This window comes from Sycon ciliatum, chromosome 2 (genome assembly GCF_964019385.1).
Source record: "Sycon ciliatum chromosome 2, ocSycCili1.1, whole genome shotgun sequence".
Lineage (NCBI taxonomy): Eukaryota > Metazoa > Porifera > Calcarea > Leucosolenida > Sycettidae > Sycon > Sycon ciliatum.
Window position 1 is genome coordinate 623,898 of NC_088644.1, and position 12,060 is coordinate 635,957.

General features: G+C 45.8%; 1 protein-coding gene across 1 annotated transcript; it reads right to left on the reverse strand.

Moving 5' to 3' along the window:
- Nucleotides 1–452: 452 nt before the first annotated feature.
- On the reverse strand, nucleotides 453–11,515 carry LOC135808170 (SCO-spondin-like). Its single transcript, XM_065321321.1, has 12 exons — nucleotides 10,767–11,515; nucleotides 9,540–9,685; nucleotides 7,782–7,908; nucleotides 6,867–7,009; nucleotides 5,830–5,935; nucleotides 5,446–5,496; nucleotides 4,918–5,001; nucleotides 4,118–4,229; nucleotides 3,102–3,184; nucleotides 2,601–2,725; nucleotides 1,388–1,511; nucleotides 453–1,018 (listed from the first exon to the last, which is right to left on the reverse strand). The coding sequence occupies exons 1-12, from the start codon at nucleotides 10,906–10,908 to the stop codon at nucleotides 870–872; spliced, it is 1,392 nt and encodes a 463-aa protein (XP_065177393.1). The 5' UTR covers nucleotides 10,909–11,515; the 3' UTR covers nucleotides 453–869.
- Nucleotides 11,516–12,060: the final 545 nt, after the last annotated feature.

Genomic DNA, 12,060 nt, shown 5'->3' on the forward strand with positions numbered 1-12,060 from the left:
CCGCGCCCTGCGGCCGACCGGCTGATGACAGGCCAGGTGACAGCAAAACTCCAACCAAAACGAAAGTTGGACTCACCACTGCGTAGATCTACTGGCACCAATAACACAAAATACAAGAGTACAATGTCATAATCCCACTACACTTGCTGGCACCAGGCCAGGCAGTGCGAGTACGCAGGCGAAGGTAAAAAAGAACGACTTCGTATTCCTGTGTGAGTCCACACACATACACGGTTTGTTCGTGGGACTTCCATTGGATATGCTGATTATGTGTGCCGGCCAGAATCATGCAAACGCCTGCATCCATCGTTAATTGCCGACGGTTCAAATGTACACCATGGCAAACAAATTTCTTTTACTAGTATTAATATGAACAGCAATAGGAATGCATGCTATCCAAGTTTGATTTGTCAACGGGATCGCAGTTTAGGCTGACGCTTAGCACAGAAAAGTGAAGGCATGAAATAATTATTCTTTGCGCATCAATACAAGCTGAAATCAAGATCAACATGAATGTCATTGCATGATGATGTGCCCATGGCATTAGGGCTCAGTAGGCGCAACACAGTTCAGTCGTAGCAAATCATGCAGAATCTATATGCTCAAAGTTTCAACAAGTACTCATTGTGTGCATCTCAGCACATGCACAACGAATCTAGACTAGATACGGCAGTTAGCAGAAGGTAATGCACGTGTAGTAGTATGGTTTAGCCATAAAAATAATTCTGCAAGCATAGTAGGGTTCACAAATCTACGAGTATCTAGACAACAAGAATGTGCAGAGGTCCAGTCTGCATGTAGGAACGCATGATCAGGTTCTTGGTGAGTGGAGTTGCACAACTAGCAATAGCTTGCATGCATTTACAATCTTATGTCTCGTTTGCAAGCTCAGCCTGATCCTGAATACATTTCTGAATTCGTAACTCTTCCTTTAGAGCGTTCATGGCGACATGACACCTTTCCGTGCAGGAGAATGGTAGAATGCGCCGGCGAATCTTTGACAGTTTGCGAAATCGCCCTGCAACACACAGCAGCAAACAGCAGAGACTTCAAGGAGAACTCCTCTCTTGCTCTTTGTCCCAGACCTGTCTTAGCCAAACCGTGATCAAGTGGCACTTTTAGGCCAGCCGTTCCTGTAACTACCACACATGCATAGCAAACATAACTGCCATAGAAGGAACGTGACTACACTCCAGCAAACGGAACAGCCATACAAGGAACCAAACAACCATACATGTAATAGCAGACTGCCATACTTGTACAAGGAACAGAACTACACTCTGGAGAACAGAACAACCATCCAGGGGAAGATGCATAACTACATGTTCTCCACAACATACAACATAGGTCTAAACTACATGATCTCCACATTGCTACGTTATCTCACCAGCGCGGGTTCTCCCCAGTAACTTGAACGTCGTGACTGAGTTGCTCCTCTTTAGACGCTCAAAATCCCGACAAGTCGTTGGGTGCATAGACAGTCCCCGTGCACCATACGTGTAATACTCTCCCTGCAGAAGACAGATCATGATCCACACACACCACACACACACACACACACACACACACACACACACACACACACACACACACACACACACACACACACACACACACACACACACACACACACACACACACACACACAAACTGAGATAGGCAGATAGAGAATGAGAGCGTTGTACAGCTCAGGCGCGTGCGTCGGTGCCCTTCAAGGGTGGGTTACTGGGCCTCCCCCGGGAAAATTTCAAAAAATGAAGCAAAATCCTGCATTTTGGGCGAAAAAAGAGGGGTTCCAGGCACCCAGGAACCCATACGGGGCACGCGCCTGCAGCTGTGCATACAGTATGGTCGGGTGACAAGGAACAGGAGGGGGGGGGGGGGGCAGTCTCGCAGCCTAGCTCTTTTTGTCTTGCTACCTGTCGCCATCCCTGTTCCACTTCGACATCCTTACAACTAGTAACACTAATCATCATAATGATTATCCTGTCAACAGCGATTCTAATCCTTCACACTCAGGCGTTGAATTCGGTGGAAACCTGTTTGCTTGCTTTAGATAGGATCACTTGGCCTTTTCGCATTTTGCCTGTTTTACGCTTCTTCCTTTTTCAGGAGACTATTTTGCCAAAAATCTGCCACCCACGTGAATTTTCATGGATAAGCCAAGATGCTTCGTTCTTCCTTTATTATGCAATTGTTTCCTCCAGCTTGGCAAAGTAAAAGAATCACCCCCGTACATGCACTGTACGCAGAGTTCAGTCGACAAGGCCGGATGCAATTTTACTTTACACAGCACTCATGTTGCTGTTTTCATAATTCTCCCATCACTTGCACTCCTGATTGTGTGAGTCCAGCTAAGGTCCAAACAGGGCACTTAAATCACTTTGACCACATATCTGGGGGATTTGGGACAATTCTGACAGATATCCTATATGCTGCACTCTGGAAAATCGAATGCGACCAAAATCAAAACGATTGTAGCAAGTTTGAAAATGGTGTAAAATCACTACTGCAATGCCAGACCTCCCCCTCAATTTTGTATTAGAATATCAGCATGTCAAGTAGACCCTTCATCTTAGTGTCCCCATCTCCTCACTAACCTTGCATGAGTCATTGAGGAATACAACAATTTGTGTTAGACGTATCCCAGACTCTTGCTGCTGCTGCTGTGTGTGATGTAGTTCATACACCTTGTATGTCAGCTTGGACAAGTCGCACGTCCTCACTGCCATTGGAGAAGCAGAACAACACAACATGCATCAGTGTCGGGATTGCCGGGCCGGTTGCACGTGGAGTTACTACCGTAGAATTCTAGGAAAGTACATTCTGCATCACTATAGGGACGTGTCTGTGTGTGTGTGTGTGTGTGCGCGCGCGCGCGCGTGTGTGTACGTGTGTGTGCATTTGCCTGCTTCGGCAGCTATTGGGGTTATACATAAAGGCAAACGTGGTCGCCTTTGGCAGCTACAACATAGCTCCATTAGACCAATCACTGGCAATTGAACATGTTTGACTTGTCCATATACACATGTGGAAACAAACAAGTAGAAAAGGAAGAATAATGTGTTGTATGTGGACAAATAACATGTTGAACTACTCACAACAATCGGAGGCTGAACATGGCTGGCTTTGCAGTGCATGTGATGTAATCCACTCATCCGGACATCGACACTTATTCTTACATCTGCATGAGCACACCAATGGCAACAAACACATCCGTGACAGCACAATGCATGTTACAATGTGAATTGCAAGTCCATAGTTGGCATATACCCAAATACTATGAGTTCTACTACCTGACTCCGGCATGCAGTGGCTGTTGGTAGCCACCCAGGAGAATGAGAAAGAGAAGAAAGATGTGTGTGACCATAATGCCAGAGTCAGTATGTGGTGGTGTGTGTGTGTGTGTGTGTGTGTGTGTGTGTGTGTTGAAAAATGAATGAAAAATATTTTTTTTAAACAGGGATTCACTGGCCAGAAAAGCCACTCCGATCAGCTGTGTGGTGTAGACCAGGCTAAAGCTAGTGGCGGTCAACTCATCAGCCTTGCAAGCTGTTGAATGATGTAATCCCAGCACAAGTTGCTATGTCTAACATAGCTTGTTCGCTATTATCGCTTCAGCGATGGGCAGGAGTATGAGTAAAGTCAGACCTCGTTTAACCGCACACATCCGTTTTCCACAAAAAATCTCCAGATAGGCGAGGGAACTGGATAATCGAACACACATACTGTATGTATGCATGGCATATGCTGTAAATCGGTAACCAGCTATTTTCTTCCGGATGGCAAGGGATCCGGATAAAAGAAGAGGTCAGACTGTACTACCTGACATTGGTAATCACCTCTTATAAGTTATAACCATAATGGAGATTTGAAGCATTCCGATGCCATGGTTCAGTTGATATAATGTGTACAACGCATAATTTCATGTGTTCCCACCGGTCCAATTTCATACGGTGCAAATCCACTTAGGTCACTTTGAAGGCCGACGCTAATAAGTAACCATCCCACAATTGTTTTCTTGTAAAGAAAAGAATACATTAAAAAAGGAACCAGCACTACCCCATACAATACACATACACATACACCTGCACATACACATAGCAGTGTATCCTACCGGCAGTATCGTGTTCGCATACGTTGTTGATTGGGCCCATTACACTCCCGAGAACAGGGTGACCATGAAGACCAGCTTCTGCAGCGTATTGCAGTCTTTGGCGATGAACAGGCTGTGCAAGATAAGGAAGGCAATTGAAAAGGACAGGGTCAGGGTCATAGAAGTGTAGAACCTACAATTTTCTACCTCAAGTCAGTATCGAGCTAAGCTTGGCATGCTGCCTGTGAGTGTGTGAGTGTGTGTGTGTGTGTGTGTGTGTGTGTGTGTGTGTGTGTATGTGTGTGTGTGTGTGTGTGTGTGTGTGTGTGTGTGTGTGTGTGTGTGTGTGTGTGTGTGTGTATGTGAAAAAGCCACTTCATAGCTGTGTGGTGTAGACCAGGCTGAATAGTGGCAGTCAATTCTTCAGCTTTGCAAGCTGTTGAATGGTGCAATCCCAGCACAAGCTGCTATGGCTTCTGCTGTAGCATCGCCATCATCGCCTCTGGCGATGGGCGTCCAATGGTCCAATGGTCCAATGGTGTGTGTGTATGTGTGTGTGTGTGTCTGTGTGTGTACGGTGTGTGTTTGTGTCTGTGTGGTATGGTGTGTGTGTGTGTGTGTGTGTGTGTGTGTGTGTGTGTGTGTATTTGTTATCGAGCATAGGCTGGCAAAAGAGTGCGGCTGACCGATTCTATAGTCCCCTATTACAGCTGAGTGAAGTGATTCGAAACACACAGTACCCTTTCTGGGTGGTCATAGAACGTGAAATTTCCCTTGCTCCATTTGCACACACGCACATCTGAGTGATATCGAGTCTGTACCTTGATTGGTTCTCCTTTGCGCTGCTGCTGCTGTTGTCGGCATCGGTGGTGGAGTAGACCGAGTTGTTGGTCTCTGGTTGGCAGCTGAACAATCAAATGTGCAAAACCCCGGGTCACATACAATGCATAGTCCCAACGCCTCTATTAGATACCCACTAAAGTCACACTGTATACTGTAAGTCTACAAATATTCGGCGCAGATTTATTTTCGGCCTGGTCTTGTTTGGCCGAAAATTTGTTGCGGCCGAAATGTTGTTTTGCAAGGTTCAATGTGACAGTGTATACAGACGGCAGCAGTACAGGCCGAAATGGGTTTTAGCCGTGGGAGGCCGAAATTTGAATGGGCCGAAAATGTGTAGACTTATAGTAAGAGATTTTCATCACTACACAGCGGCATAGTGCAGGGATAACATAATGTATTCTCACTTTGCTACACTACGACATATCGAATTGATGGGTGATTTTGTGAAACAGTAGTAGAGTGATAATACATTGTGTAGTCTGGTGTAGCGGTTAGTCAATGCTTACCTCCAGGTAGTGTTGCTGGTGGATTGGGTCGGTTGTACCTTGGTCCAAGATCTGCATGGACATTCCAGAGATAAACATATCACGATGTAGTGAAAATCTGGATATTTGAAATCCCTCAAATAGAAATACATGCCAAATTTGGCAAGCAAATTGTTGTTGTTGGTGCTGGTGCTGTTGTTGTTGTTGTAGTTGTAGTTGTAGTTGTTGTTGTTGCTGTTGCTGTTGCTGTTGCTGTTGTTGTTGTTGTTGTTGTTGTTGTTGTTGTTGTTGTTGTTGTTGTTGTTGTAGTTGTTGTTGTTGTTGTTGTTGTTGTTGTTGCTGTTGTTGTTGTTGTATTTTAATTCACCATGAATGTGAAGTAACAGTTTATTGCTAGTCACTCACCTGTGCAAACTGGGCAGCAACTAAATGGATAGACGTCCATTGGCGTCAAGTGTGCTGCACATTTCGTGTTGGAACATGGCTTACGGAAACACATCTCGACGCCATTCTATCACAGACACACATGTACACGCGTAGGCAGACACACACACACACACGCACAAACATGCAATACACACGCACACACAAGACAACAGAGTAATCAATTACCATGCAGTGATTGCAAGCACAAGTTTCGGAAAGTAGAGTGAAGTAGATCTGTCCCTAATATAGCCAAACTGTCTTCTCTGCTTTGAGTAACGGTGACCAGTGGAGGAGAGTTAGTTTACACGTGTATGTACAGCCACAGACACAGACACAGACACAGCCACAGCCACAGACACAGACACTTAGTACTGTAGTGCAGTGATACATCTCTTAAACTGTCAAATCCTATATATAGGATTTTTTGAAAAATTCCAATAATCATGACCATGCTTCTGCCCGGGATAAGTTGTGTCCCTAAATTGTATCATACGGTGTTAGGGCAGTATCAGTAGGTTCTTTTGAGAAGTTTTCAAGATTGCCAGTAGTATTGCTTGACTTATAGGGCCGTTTTAGAGAGGACCTGTCAGTTTTTTCTCGGATCCTATATAGGATTTGAGTATTCTGCATTATCCAGAGTGTTGTAATGGATGCAGATGATGATAGAACTGGCAGGGAAAGTAATATAGAATGCCTAGTATGCTGAATAAGTACACAGATAGCATGAATAGATGTCTGTGATTGATTGGGGAGCACTGCCACAGGTTGGACTATTTAGTGCTTTTAACCGTACTACAGAGGAAGCTTCACCCGAAAATTGGCCGATCGGCTTGAAGGTTGGATTATTCCTACAGACGTATATGGAAACCAGTTCCAAACACCTCATGAAACCATTTCATCAATTTTCATAGGTTGTTTAGCGAAATCCTTCAGCCAGAAGCCAAATCCTATTATATAGGATTTGCTGGTGACAGTTTAAGAGATAGATAATATGTTTAGTGTGATCATGTTCTTACTGTGCAGTTGCATCGATAGCATGGTCGAGTAGCATCGTGCCACTCCTCACCGTCCAAGTACTGGCTGCCGTCATGTGTGCAGCCTTTGCGTATGCTGCTGGTAGAGCTACCTTCATCAGACCCACCACTAGCAAGCCATGCATCTAAATATCACAAAGACACAGATCACACAAGTTCATATGAAGAGTTTAATCTGTACTAGTAGTTTAGATGCAAAACGCAATACATCCATTTCATCACTCTTCGGATAATCACCAAAAAATGATTAACTTTATGTGCGGTGTGTATCCAAATCCATCTTTGGTCACCATTTTAAAAGTGGTTCTAAGTTAGCAGGATTTTGAATGAGAAATTTTCCTGAAGGTGCCTCTGGACCTATTGATTACATTGAGCTAAAAAAATCTCTCAAATTTGGCCCTTGTCGCGTTTTACATCTAAACTCTTCACACGGTAATCTTGTTAGCACAGATCAAGGCCAATACCACCTGTAGGTAGTGTGAGTTGTTATTCTTCTGCACTGGACAAATTCAAAAATTCACATCTCTCTGTCCGGATCACTTTTTCTTACAAGATCCAACGCAACTACTCTGACAGTCTGTTTCATTCTATGTAAATGGTCCATGGTTTTCATGCGGGCCAAAACAACGGTGACCACATTTCTGTGTATTTTGTATGGTTAGAAACGACCATCAGAAAGACAGATCAGTTTCTAACTTTCTAACATGCATATGGATATTTGCTGTGGTTGGCTATCACCCTTCATTTCACATTCATTTGTCATTGGCAGTCGTTTGGCGAGCCAGGAAATGTTGAATAAATACAAATATCACATTTAGGGAATTGCCAAAGCTTTCAACTGATGATGTAATCGCAAGACCTCTATAGAATATTACACATGGTTCCTATGACGCTTACGTGCTGGGTCGACCTGACATAGCGGACAACAGAGGACACTGACTGGGCACAGCGGACACGTCTTCTTCCAACCAAGTCCACAAGAAGTACATGAGAATAGCTGCCCGCAGTCGGCGACTCCCGTCCTCTGAGAAAGTAATTGCACACAATACATGTACAGACATTGGCAAAGTCATCGGAGCGAGTATCGTCACACGATGCCACACAATAACATAATTTTAATTGTTACAAATTGTTTTCAGAACTTTGAAGCTCCATTCAAGCCTTGTCATCCGGCTTTTTTCAATACACCTCCAACACTGTGATCCCTGATGATGCCCATTTGGGCGAACATTTGGAAACAATCCTTGTGCGTGGTGTCATGAGCCGAGGACTGTTCGTGTGTTACTGATTGTACTTAGACCTTTATAATTTTAAGGTAACTTCCATGAAATCTAAGATCTCAGGACACCTAAGACATCAGTACAGCAAACATGTACCAGCACAAGAAAAGAGCAAGACATCTGGCAGAGAGTATGGATGCATGCGTGAGGAAGCAGACCATGGCCAGCTTGAGCTGCGGTGACTGTGCTACTTCTTTGTGAGGAAGCAGACCATGGCCAGCTTGAGCTGCAGTGACTGTGCTACTTCTTTGTGAGGAAACAGACCATGGCCAGCTTGAGCTGCAGTGACTGTGCTACTTCTGTGTGAGGAAACAGACCATGGCCAGCTTGAGCTGCAGTGACTGTGCTACTTCTTTGTGAGGAAGCAGACCATCGCCAGCTTGAGCTGCAGTGACTGTGCTACTTCTTTGTGAGGAAGCAGACCATCGCCAGCTTGAGCTGCAGTGACTGTGCTACTTCTTTGTGAGGAAACAGACCATCGCCAGCTTGAGCTGCAGTGACTGTGCTACTTCTTTGTGAGGAAGCAGACCATGGCCAGCTTGAGCTGCAGTGACTGTGCTACTTCTTTGTGAGGAAACAGACCATCGCCAGCTTGAGCTGCAGTGACTGTGCTACTTCTTTGTGAGGAAGCAGACCATCGCCAGCTTGAGCTGCAGTGACTGTGCTACTTCTTTGTGAGGAAACAGACCATGGCCAGCTTGAGCTGCAGTGACTGTGCTACTTCTTTGTGAGGAAACAGACCATCGCCAGCTTGAGCTGCAGTGACTGTGCTACTTCTTTGTGAGGAAACAGACCATGGCCAGCTTGAGCTGCAGTGACTGTGCTACTTCTTTGTGAGGAAACAGACCATGGCCAGCTTGAGCTGCAGTGACTGTGCTACTTCTTTGTGAGGAAACAGACCATGGCCAGCTCGAGCTGCAGTGACTGTGCTACTTCTTTGTGAGGAAGCAGACCATGGCCAGCTTGAGCTGCAGTGACTGTGCTACTTCTTTGTGAGGAAGCAGACCATGGCCAGCTTGAGCTGCAGTGACTGTGCTACTTCTTTGTGAGGAAGCAGACCATGGCCAGCTTGAGCTGCAGTGACTGTGCTACTTCTTTGTGAGGAAGCAGACCATGGCCAGCTTGAGCTGCAGTGACTGTGCTACTTCTTTGAAGTACTACAGTCTACATGTACTACTAAATCTTAAATAGCCTGTATCGTTTTGTGGGTTGGCCAGTGACGTTTAAGCCAAGTGGCATGGGACAATAATATACATCGGTTATTTTACTGGATTTGGGTAATAATTTTATCCCGCTTGGTCTTGGCCTTCTGCATCACAATTTGTAGAGATTGTGATTGCTGATCGTGGGATATAATAGAGTATTGGAGGCTTACCGGGTTGCAATAGCATTGTGTGCAGTAATCGATATTGCGTTCAGCTGTCAGCGGATGATAGAGTGTTCCCGGTGGTATGGAGACGTTGGGGAAATACTGTGATGAGCAGCTACGACCAGTGACGTATGTCCCATGTGTTGCTTGCACTGCAAACATGTAAAACAGTATGATATCAACATGTTGTTACACTGACCAGATCATAGATGGCACGCACGGATTTAGAATGCCAGTTCCCAAACTGTTTACCGTTCACAAGATTATGCTCTGGTATTCTGCAACAGTTCCCATTACCCACACATACGCGTGCTCGAAATCAACACCATCCTCTTCTCAAATAGATACATGCTACTGGAAACTGCAGGGCTGATAAATGTGTATGACTTTAGTCCGTTGCAGAATGTTTGCGCACTCACGCACTGTCTTCGAGTACTATAAAGTAAAGTTGAGTTGAGTGCGAGATAGACACCCCAGATGATTACCAGGACGAGCAAAGCACTACCCTGGTTGCTGAGGCGATATCGCAGATCGTACTGGCATACTGTACTGTTCCTGACCTCGCTTGAGCACTGTACCAGGTTTTTAGGGATACTGTGTCTGTTGTTACACAGTACACCATTGGAACAATCTTTTGAAGGCCAGTTCATTGCAAACTTTAGATTTCTGCCCAGTGCAATCATGGGGCAACCTAGGCTATTGTTCTCGAACGTGGCCAATCTCAGGACAAAAATGGAGGTGCTCACATGCATGGCAATACATGAGTGGACCTTTGTGAAATCAATGCAGACTTGCTTCTGAGAGTGGTGCCTCTTTTGCCGAGGAGCACGTACTTTTGGTGGGATCCCCAAGAGAGAAAGGGAGGTGAGAAAGCGCGCCAAACTCAAACAACAGATCCAAGTCCTGTACCCAGTCCATGCCCTATCATGGCTAGCGTACTCTACCCATCATCAGACCGCCTTGTACAATACATCTGTCATGTGCTTCTGTCTATGAACATGACTCCAATGTGATTTCAGGCTACTGCAGTACATTGGTACCGCGGTATACACCAGTAACATACACCGCGGTATACACCAGTAACATACACCAGTAACACAGGACACACAGGCACATGACTGTACTGGCCACACTGGTATGTCTGACACTTCTGAAGTAAGTAATTATGGTCCACATAATCATTGGGCATTGTACAATCATCTACGAGCTCGTAGCCCACCATGGTGTACTTACCGAATGCCAACACCAGAAACGTACTGATCAGAAGCCGTGCTAGTTTTAGAGATGTCAAACTCAAGGTGTCGGGAAAAGCGTGTATGTTTCCACAAGATACACCACCACCACCACCACGAACGCAGCATGATCCACGCTGCATTTTCACGTCGTCGAGTAGAGCAGGCAAACAGCAAACGAAGGAGTCCGCGAGAAGAGCATAAACTCCACGAAAAGACAACTGAACACGATGCTATCTTCGCCGGCACTGCCATCCTCGATCGATTCAACAGACTTTTACCAGTACTTCGATGTAGGAACGACTGTTGCGAGTTCTTGGCGGAACACTGCGACCCTGCTGCCAGCGGGTCGTCCGGCTTCGACGAAACAAACGTAAGTCGTTACTTCGCTGTACAGCTAACGATCGATCTGGAAAGGCGCGAAATAGAATCACCGATTCAGGATTTGTACTGGCGGTTCGATGGAGTGCCACGAGGTTGGTAACTCGAAACTAGCGTGATTGGCTCGAGGCTCGATGAGAACAGCCTTCAGTAAAAGTCGGACAAGCAGTCGTGTGTTGCTTCGGTCTTGTTTCATGGGTCTTCACCACGTGTCAATAGACGGTAACAAGAGAGAACACTCGTGTTTTCTCTTCGCAAACTGCGGAAAACTGCCGCAAACTGACACGTGTCGGTACAGGAGAAGGGTGTCACGTCCAACAACTGAGGATCGGACTCCTCTCTTCCGATTTCCCCTACACAACACTCACAGGATCGTAAAGAACACCATGGCATGGGGCATGAGCGCCAGCAGCGGCGGAGCCACAGTCCGCCCTCCTGAATCTAGCTCGGCGTAGTCTCCAAACTAGTCGTGCCTTCTGTACACTAAAACTAAAGCGACACACCACACTGTCACAACCCACGGCTAGCCGCCAGCTACTGCTCGAGAACTAGAGTTGGAGACAAGATAAAAAGGACACAAAACGACAGGACGGATAGCTTCGTCGTCCCTTGTTTTCTTTCGTCTCGCCTCGTGTGCGGCGCTTGATGATGATCAGAAATGACGTAGTTCACTGCACGTGCACTGTATAATCCAGATGCGCTTGAGAACTAAAATCTTACTGGCGCCAATAAAGTGTGAACGAGATTGGAGGGAGTCGGAGACAGATGTGATGTGACTTGTGAGGTGAGTTTCTTTATGCAGTTCCGTGGACATTGTCATTGGTGTTAGCAGCGCGGTGGGAGTGCAAGACCGGAGTCTCGGCGGAGAGAAGAAAGTACTAGCAGTTGATTCACCAACTAGCTTGGCAAGGTAC